The sequence below is a fragment of the Vicugna pacos genome, chromosome X (genome assembly GCF_048564905.1).
Source record: "Vicugna pacos chromosome X, VicPac4, whole genome shotgun sequence".
Classification (NCBI taxonomy): Eukaryota; Metazoa; Chordata; class Mammalia; order Artiodactyla; family Camelidae; genus Vicugna; species Vicugna pacos.
Window position 1 is genome coordinate 76,287,963 of NC_133023.1, and position 18,011 is coordinate 76,305,973.

Below are 18,011 nucleotides of genomic sequence, written 5' to 3' on the forward strand. Positions count from 1 at the left end.
TGAAACGTGAGTAAATATAAAGATACCGTGTCCCCAGAAAAAAATACTAAACATTAAACGCATGTTAATTCTTCCTGAATTTATCAGTTTTGCACATTTTCAATCAAAATCCCAACATAATCATTTTGAAACTTAGCATGACGAGTATATGTATGTATATGCAAGACTGAAACATTATGTTGTAAACCAGAAATTGACACAACACTGTAAACTGACTATACTTCAATTTTAAAAAGGGGGTGGGTGGGAGAAACAATGTGATTCCAAGATTTATCTGAAAGAATACAGAAAAACTAAAAGTTTTTTGAAAAGACAAAGACTAAAGAGAAACAAACCCTACCATCTATTAAAATTTATTATAAAGTATCAGTAATTCAATCAGTGTGGTATTGGTACAAGAGTAGATAAACAGATTAGTGGGAACAAAATGGATAACTCAGGAAAGTTCCTAGTCTATATAAAAGCTTAATATATGATACTTTTACAAAGCACCAAAAAAGCGGTGGGGAAGGAGGAGAAATAAACAATAAATGATACAAAGTAAACCAACTACCCATCTAGAAAAATATTTTTATAGTCATCTCCAACCATATGCCACAATAAATTTCTCATGAATTGAAGATGTAATGAAAAAATGAATTCATAAGAATCCTGGAAAAAATGTGATATATATATATATATGCAGATTTGACCCACCACAGATCAAAAATATTTGCAAAAAAACTTCCAGAAAGTCCAAAAAAAGCAAACCTTGAATTTGCCACATCCTGGCAACTATTTATGTAGAATTTTCTTGTATTAGGTATTATAAGTAATCTAGAAATGACTTAAAGTATATGGGAGGATGTGTAGGTTATATGCAAATACTACAACATTTTATATACGGGACTTGAGCATCCACAGACACAATCTCCCACAGATACCGAGGGATGATACATAAATGTATGTGCAGATATATAATCTCGGGGTTGGGAGAGTTTGATAGCTCAAAAGCAACAAAAGAAATCATAGACTAAAAGACTGATATATATTCTATACAGTGATTCCAAGACCCTGTAAATTAAAAATAAGCATAAACAGAATTAAAAGTCATACAATGCACTGACAAAAAAGTCTTTTCAACAAATGAAACAAGGGAGTTTTTTTTCCAAAAAATCACAGAAATACAAAGTTAAACTAAAATTAGATACCCATTTTCATCTACAGAACTAATTCTCCCTCCAATCCCTGTGCCCTAGCCTCTCATTTGCCATTTTCCCAACAGGTACCCATTCTAATTTTGTTTTTTTGAGTGTATGAAATCTTTCATAATTTATTTTTTTTTACATTTTTTATTGAGTTATAGTCATTTTACAATGTTGTGCCAATTGTACCCATTCTAATTAATTTCCTATTTATCATTCTACACAATTTCATGCACATATAAAACAATAAAAATTATGTTTTATTTTTCTCTCGTTTTTCACACAAATGGTAGTATGCCCACATATTTTCCTGAATCTTCCTTTTGTTTAGTTAACAGTATATTTAGAAGTCTTTCCATATCAATATAGAAAACATTCATTTTTTAAAAGGTTATATTGCTTGACATACATATTGTTTTAATTTTTGTTATATCAAATAATGCATCAATGAATAACCTTGTATTTAAGTAATTTTACACATGGTCAAGATATCCATAAGATATCCTAAAAACACACTTGCTGAGTCAAAGGGTATATGCATTTACAATTTTGAAGATCATTGTCAAATTGTCCTCCATGGGACTGGTACCAATTTATACGCCCACTAGCAATGTATGAGACTGCCTGTTTCCCTTGCCTTCATCAGACTGATGATATTATTTAAAATTATAATAATGCTTTGTGAGTACAGTGAAATGGGCTCTAATACACTGTTAGGTCTGTACATTGGTACTTTTCTGTGGGAAATATACATCAGAAGTCTTAAAAATACATAAGCCTTCACATAAAACAGTATCACTTCTAGGGAATTTATTCTAAGGACACAATCAGAGATCACAGTGAGATTCACATGTAAGGATATATAAGGATAACTAACATAGTATTATTTATAATATGACAAAATTTAAATAACTTAAAAAGTCAACATTAAAACTTGTTTTAGTAAAATAAATCCTATCTATAGAACAAAATACAATTCAACCACTAGGAAAATATCTTGCTTATAAAGGTTTTCTAATGATAGAGAAAAAATTCATGATATAACATAAAGATGGGAAAAGAATCAGAATGATCTCAACTAAAGTGATTCCAGTTTTAAAGCAGTAAAAATATGGAAGTTTTTTTTTTCACTAATCTGACAACGTTTATTGAGTATTTATTTTGTATCTGGCATGGAACAGAAAGTTCATGGTGGTTTCCCCTAACTGGTGAAATTATGGATGATTTTCCAACTTCCTTAAGTATTTCTGTTCTTTTCCATTGTTTTTACAATGAAAATGAATTGATTTTGTAGTGAATAACCAATAAAAATAATAGAAAAGACACTAGACCCAGCCTACTTTTCCTTCAGAGAGCAACAGGTTTCTTCATAATTGTCAAGTGAAAGCCAGATAGTATACTTTATTCACTCAAGACATTAACAGATGTGTCATCCAAGATACTAACCCATGAGATTACCACTTGTTGCAGGGGGCTTTTGTGTGTCTCTATCTCCCTAGGTGGCTCAATTTCCCTCATAATGGCACTGGTCAACAAGAACTTCTCAGTCACACAGTCTAATCAATTCTGTTCTCGGGTCCTTGGCAACTACAGCTGGTGGAGAGTGGAGGGTAGGGAGAACTTCAAGGTCTTCAGACCTATCCAAGGCCCATAAACAAGTCCACAGTCAGACCTTCACACACACACTAGGCAGCTGCATGTGTTTAGTACTGCCTTCTTCAGAGTCAAGACCAAACCCCCACTGACAGGCAAATGCAATTGGATCAGAATTCCATAAACAAAATTCCTTCCTTTCAGTATTCTTTTCCCTTTCTGGAGTTTTAGACTCACGTTAGTGGTGATACGAATTTACATAGTATTGCATTTTATTTTTTCAGCTAGAAGACTCTGCTTTATCACATTAATGTCTTTCAAATCCTGGCTTAAAATTAATTAAATATTTCAATTTCCTGGAAATTCCTTTCTAATCCAAACAATCTCATCTTTAAGCCATATGAAGGGGAAAATGTGAATCTTTTCTTAAGTCGCTTCAAAATCCAGTTTCAAGCATTCTCTATATTTCTTTAAATGAGGACTTTTATATTAAAGAGCTAAAATAGAAAAGGTGGGGTGCTGGGAAGAAGGTGATGGTGTTTCCTTTAATTTTCCTTAATTTTTAGTCCCTTCTTCCTGTGTCTACACTCACAAAAAAGACATTGCTATTTATTTCTATCAAATACTCCATGTTATAACATGAAAAACATATAATTCAAATCGAAACTCATCTAGTTAAATGATTACACATATAAGAAATACAGTCCTACTGAGGTTCATAGTCTCCATTTATCCAAGGGACAGACTACAGAATTAGGCCGCAGATGTTTTCCTGTAGCAGGCAAACACTTCATCTACAATCAGGGTGACATTGTACAGATGACATTCTCATTTATTAGCTGTGGGGTGGGGGTGGGGGTGAAGCATCTGTTTGTTTGTTTGTAGTGAGAATTTTCTTTACAATATCTAAATAGTCCTGATATCTACACAGGGCCACGGAATAGTCACTTTACATTTAAGTGCAGTACTTAGTACGTGAGAAGTTCATCCAGCCATTATTTAAAAAGTGTCCCAGTGGATGCTGGGCTTTGTTGTATTTATGCTGTTTAAAGTTAAGCTAATAGATGGGGAGGCAATCAAGTAAATGTGCCTTTCTTAAACAGAATTGAACACATTCCATTTTTTTGGCAAAAAAAAAACAATGCATTTAGTCAAGGCTGAATTTGAGATTTTGAGTATCTCAATGATCACCAGCTCATTAACTCTCTCCTTTTTATTGTTCTAAAGTGTCGGGGCTGTCCTATGCCTCAGAGCCAAGAAGTCCAAACAGGAAATCAAATATTGAGGAATATTAAAAAGATTCTCCATCAACTTGGCTATTTGGTCCAGAAAAGAGCACTGAAAAAATACATTTTACCAAAATTGGCCCTTAGAAAAAGCCTATATCATTTTTATGGTATTAAAAATCTCTATAGATTAAAGCTAAATGTTACTATTTTAAAATTGCTCATTCTAAAAATAAAATTTGTGAACCAGATGTCTAACACTGGTGAAATAAATTTACTTTTGCAAGGGTATACATATGGGCAAGAAGAATGAAGAAGGAAAAATGTATTTTTCATAATATTTTTTCTCACACTTAAAAGGTAAACTGTAAAGAAAAGGGTTATTTTTAAATGTGAACCTCTATACCTGTTATCTCAGAGAGACTTCCAAAAAAAGGAAAATACAAAGAAAAATTTAGAAAGTATGATCTGATTGAAAAATGAAAATAATTTACAATCCTGTTTATGTCATCTCTTTGTTCCTTAATATTTACTGTGTAGTATAGTAGTTAACTTTTTTAACTTTCTGATCTCAAAAATAATACACGTTCAGTGTAGAAAATTTGGGAAATTAGAAAAGTATATTTAAAAAGTAAAAATTACCTGATCTCCTGAAACTGAGATAACTATTAATGCTTTGGTAATTTACATTCCAACTTTTTTTCTATGCGTATATATTTTTAAACAATTGGAATCAATCTATACACGCTGTTTTGCTTACTGATTTTTTTCAGTTAGTGTAGGTTATAACAAGAGCATTTGCCTGTATCACTAAATATTCCTCAAAATATTATTTTAACAACTTCATAGTATTCTAGCAATGTAGGTACCAAATATATTTAGTCATTCACATATTGATGATATTTAGGACATTTTCAATATTTTATTTCTATAAATTATACTGAGATTGACACCCTTGAACATGAATTTCTAAGCAAATCTAAAATTATTTCCTCAGAATAACTTCCAGAAGAAGGAATACTAGATATTTTAGGGCTTTTAATGTGCATTGACAAATATACCCCAAGAAAGATTATATTAATTTCAATCCTATCAATTATACTCCATATGCAACCACACCCTTGCCAAAGCTGAGTATATTTTTTTTAATCTTTCCCAATTTGATAAGTAAAAAATGACATCTTGAACATCAAATTATTGTCTGTGGTTCCCCTGAGGTAACAGATTGGTGAGAAAAGAGTTGTGGAGACTTCTATTTTATACACTCTTGTAATGCTTGACTTTTTAATAAGTACATATGGTGTTCATAATTAAAGTTAATAATGAGCATTCCATTTCTATTATTTGGTTACCAAGACTGAAATATTTTTATATCTACTAGTCACTTGTACAGTTTCTTTATGAATTACCTATTTGGATCCTTTGCATAATTTTTAAATTGCACTATTTGTCTTATTGATTTGTAAGAGTTCTTTATATTTTAAGGGCATTGCTTAAATGTACCCTTATCCAAAATGTCTTCCTCACCTCCCTAGAGAACCCTCATTCCTGGCAAAACATGTGCCCTTTATCTTTCCTTATTTTTTTCCATATCACCACCTAATAGATTATATATTTATTTGTTTATTGTTTGTGTCCATAAAAATATAAACTCAATGGAGATAGGGACTTTGTTTTTTTCACTGTTGCATCCCCAGCACTTTGAATAGTGACTAGCACACAGTAAGAATTCTATAAATATTTGTAGAACTAATAAATATAGGTTATTTGTCTACTATAGAAATTAAAAATATTTTCCTGGCTTATGGTTTATTTTTTTATTTAGCTTTTGACATTTTGGAACATAGACATTTCTCAGTTTTACACAGCATGAGCTGCTGGTATTTTTCTTTGTGTTCATTTCCATCACTTGTATGCTTCTAAAGTCCTTTTCAATTTCAAAATTAGATGGATATTTATTTATATTTTCTTTTAATAATTTTATTTGAAATAATAAAAATTTTCATCTCAAAATTTTAAGTCTTTAATCCATATGGAATTTATTTTGTCATATAGTGAGAAATAAAAACATTTTTTTCAATTGTTTAAAAATTACATGTCACCACTTAGTGAATAATCCTTACTTTTCCCATTGATTTTTTTTTTATATGTTTAACTTCTCATCTTGTCTCCTCAATGACAATATAAGCTATGAGGGTAAGCACTGCTTATACTTCCTCTCTATCCCTCAGGACTGAGTACAGAGCTGGTCAATAAAGGATGATCTACAAATATTTGGTGGATGGATGAATGGGTGAACATTTTAAAGTCAAAATATTTTTTGAAAGGAGTCTAACTAGCTAAACAGTAAGCCCATTCACTAAAGTCTGGAAGCAATCAACGTACAGGACCAGGCTTTACCTAGAATAAACACCCTTTAAGATCAGGGCACAATAACCACAGTAGAAATTGTATAAACTCATCAGTAACAAAACGTAATCACACCTGACACTGAACAAAAGGAATTGTACAGAATTGGTCCTGCCTTCAAGGAGCCCCTGAAAAATATTCTTTAGGGGGCTTAAAAGTAAAACAGAGCTTCCCAAAAGCTCCCTAACTGACCTCTCCTTCCCCTGAAACAGCAGTTTACTCCCTGAAAGAAATAGATTGCTTCGTTACAGATAGTGCCCCAAATCCTGCTGAATGCAATCCGCCAGCCTCCAACATGCATTGAGTTTAATAATTCTGAAATCAAATCTGCTTTAAAAGAAAATCTACCTCATTTTTGGCTCTCAAGCAAAACCCCAAGTGCCCCGTATATATTGATTCTGTAGGTCTCAGTTAGCCTCCTATGGCCTGAAATTAAAAAGAACAACAGCAACAAAAATACATGTTTTTATTGCATCCCTGCTCTTTGCTGATTATCTACAGCAAACAGCAAAATGAGCAAAGCCATGGTGAACTGCCTCTCATGCCAACAAATGCCACAGAAAGAAGGACAATCAGCGGAAATATATTGTTGAACATGAACAGTAGCTTTAAAATATTTATCTCTGTTGCAAGGTATTAAAATGAGAAAACTTTCAAAGTGGAAGCTTCAAGCAATTGCATTAGAAGTCGCATAATTTGGTTAGACTGACCTTAGAATGGAATAAAAAGCTGCTTATTTCCATAATGTTGGCCTTCGACAGTATGAAAGGTTAGATAATTTATCATGATATACAAAACAGTTCTCAAGAATACCTAACTTAAAAAGGAGGTCTTGGTGACTTACAGCACTGTGAATTTTTAGGTAGCGTGATAATCAACATAAGTTATACTTAAGTGAATTTGTGTTCTTCTGAAAGGTCTAGTTTGCCAGGCCAGAGATGTGCATCTCCTTCTCATGCCTAGAACAAGTAACAGACCCACTGAAGCAAGGTTAGTGTACTCCTTGCTGCCTTTATGACAGAACTCACATTGGACAAGAAAACCCATTTGAATAGGGAGGCTACCGAGTTTTGATGTACATACCATTCACATTAGACACAGAACATCTCACCCTCATGTAAAAACTAAAAGGCTGTACCTATTTGTGTCATCTGTCATAACTGAGTCCCTTACTCTCAATACCACATACAGAGCAGCCATCATCATCCCGCGGACCAAAACCTTAACGCGGTCAGCTACATGAGGCCCTTCAAACTAATGCTGCAGAATTCACAGAGTCACACTCAGAGCTGCAAGAGAACTATGAAATCCCCTGAGCTGGTCTCACGTAATTGTTCCTGGACTGGTGCTGTTAGACATCTGTTTGGATTTTTCAGAATTCTCAGTGTCTTGGAGTCTGGTTTCGTTTGTAATAATAGATTTCAATAAACTAAAGCTCCTCTTTTATAAAGTTTTTAAATCTGTTTTGTCTGTTTTGCAAGTGACCTCCCCTCAGCATTCCAGAATCATAGATTTCTAGATCATCATCTTTGGGAATACAGGGATTCAGGGTGATACAGACATCAGAGATAACCGTCCCAATGGAGTTCAGTAGGCTCACAGGGTGAGGAAAGGAAGGTACTGCAAGTGTCACACATGTTTTTGATCCCATGTCTCCAAATATGACACCATGCACAGCCACAACCCTTTGCAGTTCCGGATTTTTTTCTCCACCTTCCATGATGGCTTCTTGAGGGCACCAGATGATCAGATGTGCAAAGACTGAGCCCTCGAGGCCATTCCAACAACACTCAGTGCCATGGTAGGTATGGCTTACCAGTTTTATAAAATTTTGCTCTATCAGGCCACTACACAATGTAGAGTTTGCGCAAAAGCATTTTAACTTTCTTTCCATTTCAGGAATTTCCTTATTGTATTTCTTACTGCAACAAAGCACACGCCTTTTTCTGTTTCTAAAGAATTACAAGTAGAGGCAAAATTAGAACGAGTGACCTAGACGTACAAGGACACACGTCCCATTAGCAAGCTCACAAGCCACACAGAAAATTGGTGTTTCATATATAGCACTGGAGATTTGTTTCTAAAGAAGCATAACTATCACAAATTGTTTTGCAATTAAAAAATCAGGCAAAATCTCACTATGAAAAAGCCATTATTTAATACTAATGCCATCATGTTCTCTCCCCTAAGCTCTTAGGAACAAATGTTGCCATTAGCATACTCCATCACTCGAAAGTCTATACTTGCAAAAATGGAAATGCACTAATTAAAGAAATGACCAATACGGCAAGATCAGAGTCAATGCCAGTCTTCTGAGTGCAGCGTGCCTGTGTCCTCACCATGGCCTCTGTGCCTGGCAGCACAGAGGAGGAAATCAGTCTTCCAACAAGCTGTTCAACATTACCTATAGCCAGATGTCTCTGCTTGTTCCTACATTTCTAGAGCCCCGCATCCCTCCAGCATGTCAAGTTTCAAATATGAATGCTAGATTACAGGCATCTTTAGTTATAAAAAAAAAGTTGCTTAAAGGTTAAGTCAACCCATATGAGTGCAGTCTGATCCAGTCTCCCTAGTCATACATCTCACTTAGAAAAGATATGGTTTTATAGCAAAGTACCTGTACACACAGGCAGCCCAAACCAGACTTCCTTGAGCCAAGTGAATTAAAGAGGAAGAGGAGGACTTTAAACAGAATTATGCCCAAGAAAGACAAAAAGAGAAACTGAACCTCAGAGAATTATTTCCAAGGAATTGCAATTCCCTATAAGGTTTTCTTAAGCTAGGTTGTCTGCACGGCAATGACTATTTGGCGGCTGCCTACTCAGTTCTCAATTAAAAATAGTCACCAGGATATTGTCTCTGAGCTATATCAAATTGGGGTGCCCTGGCCTCACATTTGGGGGGATCACACCCTGCTGTGACTAGGCTTATAAGCATTTACTCAGGGAGGCAACCAGCAGAGTGTCAAGGGGTGAGGAGAAGGCTCTGAGAACCTAAGCTCACAGATACGTGTACAATCAGGCCAGCTCACAAAGGCTCCCTCACCTCAGAGGCAGAATAAGTGAATGAGGGAAACAGATAATGTTTTCTCTCTCTCCCTGCATCTCCCTCTCCCTCCCCCCCCACACACACACATCTCTACAGGGAAAGTCTAGCCTTTGGATTGAACTTACCTTCCTGCCAACTGATACAGGGAATCCATTTTGTTCAGAAGAGCAAACTACACAATCGGAGACGAGGTGCCCTTCATGCTCTGGAAATCAGATTGAGGAGCAAAAATAATCCAGAAAGCAGAGACTGCCAAGACCAGTGCTGGTGGCAGTGAGGGAGAGCAGCTTGCCACAGAACAGTGGCCAGATGGGGCCCGGTGGGAGAAGCTGAAAACTGGCCACCCTGGCACTCAGCGACTTAATGGAGCATCCAAAGACTATGCACATCAAGGCAGTGTTTAAGCATCTGACATGAAGAAGCCCTGATGCTTGTCCATGAACACTGAGCTCAAGGAGAAGGCAGGCTTCACAGCCACTTCTTGCCTGCTGCATCCCCAGTGGTCTGCTCAGAACTCAAGATAGCTGCCCCTAACACCTGTCTGTCTGTCAGTCTAACTCTCACCCTCATTTCTCTTCTTTCCAAAAAGTAATTGTCTCCCTCCCCAAAAGATGGGATTTAAAGGAAGTCTAAGAGAGCCCTTTCATTTTCCAAAGTAACTGCCAGGCACTACTCAACGCAGCAAACCCGTATTGACTTGGGGAGCTTTCAAGACCTGGGGTGGCAAAGTGAGAGTCATCTGCTTTCCGAAGCGAACGCAAGAGGCTAAGACAAAAAGCGCCAAAGCACTCCTATGGTTTTCTGTTCTTCCAGCTACAGACTTACAAAGAATGGAGGGAGAGGAATAGGATGGGAAGAGGGCAGCTGTAAGCTTTTACTTTTTTTTTTACATCTGGGGCAAATACGAAATGTTAACATTTGTTAAATCTGGGCGATATTATATCTTCTCTGGACTCCGTGTATTTTAAATATTACATAATGACATTTTTAATTAAGTGTGATTCAACCAGAAAGGCTAAACAGTGAGAAGTCAAGGGAATAACGAATTAGTCCACCTTTCAAAGATTTTGTAAACCTTGCCAGTGTGAGGAGTTGCACTTTAAGCAAACAAAATACGTGAAAAATCCAGCCATACAAAGGAAATCGGTAAGGAGTTGATTACTCATGTTACGCCAGGGCTGTTTCCTGTATGAAATAATCCACCACAGGGTTTCTATACGGAGTACCATCGCTGTGGTTAACATGGGGTTTAATTTACAAAGGAAACACTCGTTGCACAACTTTTCAGGACCACGACTACTGGCCAAAGGTATAGCCACAGGTCCTCCTGTGGAACCTAATCAGGTTGTCTGTTCTGTGACAGAAAACACTTTGAAGCTGTAACAGAGGAATGCCATCAAGCAAAATGGAGTCCAGTCTGGTCCCAAATGATGCGTGCCTCAGTGAGTCATTTGCCAGCCCTCAACCCCATTTTTTCGTGATTATAGAGTAGAAATACTGGTCCTTTCTGACATCTCCTCCAGGAGTGCTGTGGAGCTGTGTGGTCCTAGCCAGTATTTTTAAGCAAAATACTGAATGATGCTGAATGATAGCAAATGAGGTTTCCACATGGGAGCCCAAGTTCCCGGGGCTGACAGAGCTATTCTGCAGCTCCGGGCTGCTGCCCTGGTTCCCTGGGGGACGTGAGGAGGCGCGAGCAGCCTGAGTACACACACTAGACGCAGAGTGACCCTCCCTGCGCAGCCCACACAAAACCGCTCGTAACTACACAACAGCCGAAGGGGAAATGTAACTTGAAGAGCATTTCCCTCTACAAACAACTGATCCTCTGGGACTTTCACTTCAAGCCTCTCAATTGTTCGAAGTAAATGAGGCTCACATTAAAGGCCAGCCAGTCACACATCAAGAAATCAAGCCTCCTCTCAGTGGGGGAAAATGGCCGCTCCAGAGCCAGCCTCCCACCTCTCACACACAGGCCTCTTGTACGAATGGCTTCATTCACCCACGTCTGAGATGCTCGAGCCAGCCAAGCGTGGCCTCCCCCAAGCCCTGGAAGCTGAAATACACATGCAGAGGGGTCAACATCTCAAACTCCAAGCAGACGCCTCAGATCCACTGCAGCGCCATAACTGAAAGACTCCAGCTCTGCCAGGAGGTGATTTCATCCTTTTTCACTGTTCCAACTCCTCACAAGCCATCCCCCAATCCCTTAGCTTCAGCCTCCGGGGCACAGTATACCAAAGGCACAGCAAAGACTAGGGCAAGGTTAGGGAGCTCCTCCCACCTTATAAATCCGACTGACAGTCAGGGAAAACCCAGGTGGGGCTACTGGGACCCAAAACGAGTGGTCCTCTGATAAGAGGAATTCCAAAGCCTCAGAGCCCTCCATGGAAAATGTCCTACCTCCAGTCGCCTAGGGAGAAAAATCTTGGGATCATTAGCAAGCGCTCTGGCTGAGCTCAACTTTAGTGAAGGTGTATGGGGAGAGCGGTGATCTCTAAGGTAACCAGTTAATTGCCAATAAGGAATGATAATAATAAATTAGCAAATACTAATGTAAACTAACTCAGTTCTGCAGCAGTTGCATGGAGACGACAGAGGAACAGTTTATTCTGGAACACATCTTGCAAGTGGATCCCCGCTGGGAAACGCACTGCCTCGGCTAGGTGTGAAACGGGCCAATAAGATGCAATGTAGGCAACAGGTGGCCCTAGAGTATTTCTCAGTAAAAGTGGAGCCTTTTTTTTTTTTAAGAAAACTGGCGTTAGCCTTGAAAAGATGCAGGCTACACTGTTTTCCACTGCTTCTTTCTGCAGCCTGAGGGGTACTTTCGACCCTTAGGGATAAGACTTAGATAGTTCTAAGACCCTGTCATAACAAGGAAAGTAAAATTAAAAAATGCTCACTGAAGGGTTTGTTGGTTTGTTTTAATTGGAGGTGGTGATTTGTGTCATTATCTTGCTGTCCAAACCAGCCTCATCGTACCGATTAATTTTCTAGTGACTTCTGAATCTGACATCTGATAGGTTTGTGGCTGCTTTTCCAGCCCCTTAGCTCAGAGTTTCACTCAAATAACTACAAATCCCTAACTTTAAAACTCTTTTTTAGGGACCAAAGCATGCTGAGCTATTTCTTTCTTACTTTTCTTCAAAGCCTAACTGATGTTTCAGTTTCATTATCTGCACTAAGATAAAATGCACTGAGACTTTCGGTAGGATAATTGGAAGCATTCAATTTGATCGGCCACACACATCCTCGTCCTGCAAACTCCCATTGCTACTTATGAAACTGCTCTGTGAGCCACCCTAACAGAGCACGCACATACCCTGAGGATGTCTCATATCAAAGATGCTACTGTTTGCCAGGGAAAGGAGGAAAAATAAAAAGGGAGAACTCAAGACTGAGTTTGAACTCTAAATCTAAATTCCTACGCACCTACAATGAGAATTCTGGAAGCTCTCTTAGAGTTGTCAGCTCCAAAACATTCAATACTAAAAAACTAAAATTAAAATACACCTCACCAAAGAGACTGGATCTTTGGCCATTTCACCCCTCCTGAATGCAGGAGGAGGAAGAGGTCCTACCCAAGTTTTCATTACCAGCAGAAGAAATGAGTTGCATTTTCCTCCTCCCAACAATGACCACGGCCTGGGTGACAAAAAGGGTAATGCAGGGATGCTGAAGGACAAGGAGTAATAGTTTCCAGCATCCAGAGGCACCCAGTAGGCATGCCTCCATTCCATAAGATTGGAAGAAAATTATTTGCCATACTGAGGAGCCTCTATAGGAACTAGAATAATTTTAGAAAAATCGTAGCAAATTGACAAAACTACTATCTTTCTCTCTTCTCAGTTCTATATTTCTTTTTTAAGCTCCTTTCCCCTCTCTTCACTCTCCCTTCACCCCCTACACCCATACACACACCCTAACACACACACACACACACTCACATACATACACATTCACTTACACATACACTAAGTCTGTAAACTAAATAAACCAAGATGCCAAGGAATACAAATCTCACCCTTCCATTTAAAATATTTAAGAGATACCTGGCATCACTAATTCTACAAAAGTCTTCTGTAAACAGCAAAGCATCCTCCACGTTCCCTCCTCAAATTTGTGTACAAAACCACAAAATTCACATAGCTGATTTCCTGACCAACATGAGAAGATGGGTAAATGATGACATACACTTTCAGGCAAGATGGTCTCTGTAATTCTAAAGGCTGAGTTCCAATTCTCTAGACTAGTGCTCCACGCCCTTTACCTTTACCTGCCTACCTGCATTTAAAGTCACGTTCCCTTTGGTTTCTAGAACCAACCATGTTCAGCTGTGGCTAGGTCTGCACACTGATACAAAAGTTATCCTCAAATCAGCACCAAACCTCGAGAGCTCAAACAGTCAATCTACATATAAAATGATGGCAAGGCTTCCAGGGAAAGGGGAGCAGGGGTAGACAAAGGAGGCTACAAAATGACCCGAGCTTGGAAACTCCTTTGTGTTGCTCACAGGGAAATCACCTGGGTGATCTAAACTCCCCAACTAGACTATGAACTCTGATGGCAAATATTACATCTTACATTTATTTGGGATCCCCGTGGTACCTGCCACACAGCTGAGCACATAATGGACACTGAAAAAATGCTTACTGATTGGATCTAACGCCATGGTTGTAAACTTCAAATTGTGACGGGGTTCTGTGAGGGAAGCAATTCTGGCTCCTCTATAATGCATCTGCCAGTAAGCCTTGTAACTGACTCTGCAGCTAAGGAAAGGAGTGAGTTTGTCACAAGGTAGCCCAGCAGAGGAACCTAATGTATAGTGAGTGACCTTCCATCCCAGTCTGGAGAGTAAGAATGTAACATTTGCTCAGGAAAGAGATGTCAGCCTGAATTGAAATGACCTGTTTCCTTGTCTGTCTCCCTGTAAGCTTCCTGGGGTCAAGGATCAAGTGTTTCGGTTTTGTATCCTCGGCAAGGCGTAACATGTCTGGCGTGTTCTAAGTGTGCAATAAATGCTCCTGGGTTGAATTAATGAACAAATAAAAGTATGCTTTGGTGCGAAATAATATAGAGAAAGGTGTACATGACATAATAAGATTTAATACAGAAATTTCCACAGAATCTTGTATTTATCAGATGTAGCACTTATTACTCTGTGCTATAATTGCTTAATATATGTTGATTTCTTGGATGGATTAATTAATCAGGAAAATATAAAGAAAACGGAGGAAATATATTAGGATATTACTATCCTAATAATGGAGACTATGCCATTGTACCTGATAGTAGCATTTATCACTCCATAATGCAAAGCACCTGTTTGCTTAGCTCCCCCATTAGAATGTGCATTCCTTGAGATCAGAGAGCATGTTTTTCACTTCTCTAACACCAGAGCTTAGAGCAGAATCTTACAAAGAACAGACACTCAACAAATATTAGGTGAATGTATAAATCGATCATTCCTGCTCTTTGACATATTTCACTGTACGTAAGTATTCTACCTAGACCACGTTCAAGGACCTCTGATATGGGAAGAAAAGGAGAAGTGTCATTTTCCCCATGCAGGACTCTGTGACAGATGCAGGTTAAATGGCCTGATTCGTGCTCTATTGTAAGTGGGTCTCTCCCCTTCCTGAATGGGTTTATTAGTTGAATTCTCCAGGATTGTGTATTAGAAATAACACACTTAACCTCATTGTTTCTAATACATGCTGTCTCAGCCCTGACTCTAGACACTAGATCTGTGTGATTTTGTTAAAATAAAGAGAGCATCCAACTTTGTGAGTCAGAGATAGGATGAGTATTCAGACTTTCAATGGCTTTTGTAAATAACTAAAGCAATAATTTGTTTCATTCTGCCCATTTTGAGAAACTCAGAAAGAACACCAAGATCTTAGGTAAACCATGCAGACATATTCATGGATCTCCTCCCCACTCCAAGCATCTCATAGACACCAGGGCTCCAGTGCCTTGAATTGATTGCATAAATAATCACCAAGCCCTCAGGATTCAATTCTTTTGTCCACCTCCACAAGCAACAGCAGTCGCCACCTGAACCCACAACCTTGGTCTTTTACCTCCATTGTTTAAAATTCCAATATGAATTCTGTAACCACACCAATTTCTAAGTCTTGTTTATACAGAACCAGCTTAAATTCCTCTTTGGTTACAAGTGCCTAGGGAGTCACACTCAGGTATGCAGGCCATTGCAACAGTGATTCTTCAATTATTGTCTTGTGAAGAGATCTACAATTCAGGGGGCACCTATGGGTCAGACCCCTTACATTACATAGTGTCATATTATTCCTTGGATCAACATTGCTTGATAGATGTACCCATTTTGTAGATGAGGAAACAGAGTCTCAGAGGGATTCCATAGCAAGATGCATCCCCCAGATTCAAAATCATGGTCTATCTGATTCCGCTAATAGCACTACCTCTCCCTCTCCATTCCTGAACTCTTGGCGGTCCACAAGTAGTCCTCCAAAAAGTCTATGGTCTAGTTCCTAGTAGTATTCACTAACATTCATCATTATAACTGAGCCAGCCTCAAATAATACTGGATTTTCAATAAATCCTTATTTATAGATTTATAGATCGACAATATGAAGTGTTTCTCTTGCCGCAAGATCATCAGTTTCTCATTAAAAGCTCTGCTTTTTGGTCCCATTAATTCTGATGAGACATATTTTTCAGGAACTAGGAGGAGCAGTCAATGAAAGTGGTCCTAAAACCCTTTGCCCTATGAAACTGATACAAATACTATGAGGCCATTTTATATGCATTCTAGCCCAGGTATGTCAGGTGAATTATTTCTCAGGCAGGAAGGTGTCACTGAAGCAGCACTGGCCAGAGTTAGAGTCCTGTAATCTAGTACGCTCTGGATGTCCCCACTCTGTGAGTCTGTGAACAATTCCTTTAGTATCTCTGGACCTCCATTTCATCATCTATGAAAGGGCAATCTATCAAGATACCTCACTATAAGGATCAAAGGAGACAATGGTTGTGAAGTGCTCTCCAAGTATGCAGTATTCCTTTCATTAGTGGCCTGAAAGAGGGCACATGCCTCCCAGTGCATCAAATTTCCAACCAAAGAGGGACTTCAGTAATTCAAGGAAAACTGAAATTAACTTAAGCACTATTATTTAGAGCCTTCCACCCAGCCACCAACCCACCATCATCTATGTTATTACCCTACTACCCTGAAATATTTCAATAGCCAGCAAACATCGGGCCACATAATGTGTAAAAAAAGATGCTTCCACTTGAAAACATTCATTCTCAGTGAAGAGAAACAGAGCTAACTCAAAAGCATAGCTGATTCCTGAAATTTTCATAGTGACAGTTTCAACCTCCTCATTTGTCAAATGTCCCCATAAGAACTACTAAGAAATGGCAAAGTGGCTTTTTTTTTCCTTGCTTCCCTTTAACCAGCCCATCCATATTCTCAGCAAAGCATGCGTCTGACCAAAGAAAAAGCAAACAGGGGGCTTAAGGAGGCTGAATCACTGTCACACTAGGAAATTGGCCCTGGAGCCTTCTAGGGTTCATCCATCTTTAAGACTACTTGTTGATTCTTACTCAGCCACTTTAACTGGAGTATGGGTACCACTGGCTGGCAAGCATGTCATATTGGCAACAGGTGAAGCAAATCCGTCTTAGGCCAGAATACCACACAGGTATGCCAAAGGCTCAGACCTTGAGCTCCCACTCCCAACAGCCACCCTACGAAGGCCCAGTATGTTGGTTTACCCCTTGCCCCAAGAACCACTGGTAGCAAACCCTGATCATGGAAATGGGCTTAGGCAGAGAAGTTCTCCCCACCCCTGCCGCAGAATGTAGCACCATAGAGGCCTATGGGGTCCAGCAAGCAGCACGGGGCGGGGGGAAGGTCTGGGAGGACCTAACAGAGCTGCTTAGCTGCACTCACCTCGGGCAGAGGCACACCGTTGATGATCAGGTCTGGCTGCTGGGGGCCCTGGCTGTTGAAAGAGTGATGATAGATGTGGTTGGCGCTGGTATTGCGGGTATTCTGGTTCTCCACATTCAGGAAAGTGCTCTCAGAGCGGCGGCAGCCCAGAGGCAGGGTCTGCTGGTGGTAGTCGAAATAGTTGAGGGACGAGGTCAGGGAGGAGCAACTGACAACGTTCATCTTGTCTGTCTCCTCCACATCCCGGGGTACCAGGCGGATGTCATTCTTACTGATTTTTTTCTTCTTGCTTGATTTCTTTTGATGCCCATAGGAGTACTCAGCGATTCTATGTGATAGAAAAGGCAGCATGTATCGCTAACGCCCTCCCAAACCATGCAGCGATTGATTAATCAACATTAAGCACCCCAGAGGGTTGCACCCCATCTCCGCTCCAGCTTCTTATTCTGGTGCATTACATCATCGGGTTTCTCCCTGTTCTTTTCACATGCGAAAACAAGCTGAGGGCCATAAAGTTTTTATAATAAACATAGTAACCTCCCACTCCCCCCACCCAAAAAAAGTTTCTATACTTTGGATTTGGAATTTCTCATTGTGAGTGGCCATTTAACA

At 39.0% G+C, this 18,011-nt stretch overlaps 1 protein-coding gene across 6 annotated transcripts in view; it reads right to left on the minus strand.

Annotated features, from left to right (window-relative positions):
- The window catches only part of PCDH19 (protocadherin 19), a 95,850-nt gene that overhangs the window by 72,278 nt on the left and 5,561 nt on the right, over positions 1–18,011 (minus strand). For 4 of the 6 annotated variants that reach the window (XM_006210249.4, XM_006210248.4, XM_031671470.2 and 1 more), the window contains one exon: positions 17,400–17,727. The exons of the other annotated variants lie outside the window; for them this stretch is intronic. In XM_006210249.4, coding sequence (XP_006210311.1) covers positions 17,400–17,727 — 328 coding nt within the window. The remainder of the gene's footprint in view (positions 1–17,399; positions 17,728–18,011) is intronic. 6 annotated transcript variants of the gene reach the window in all.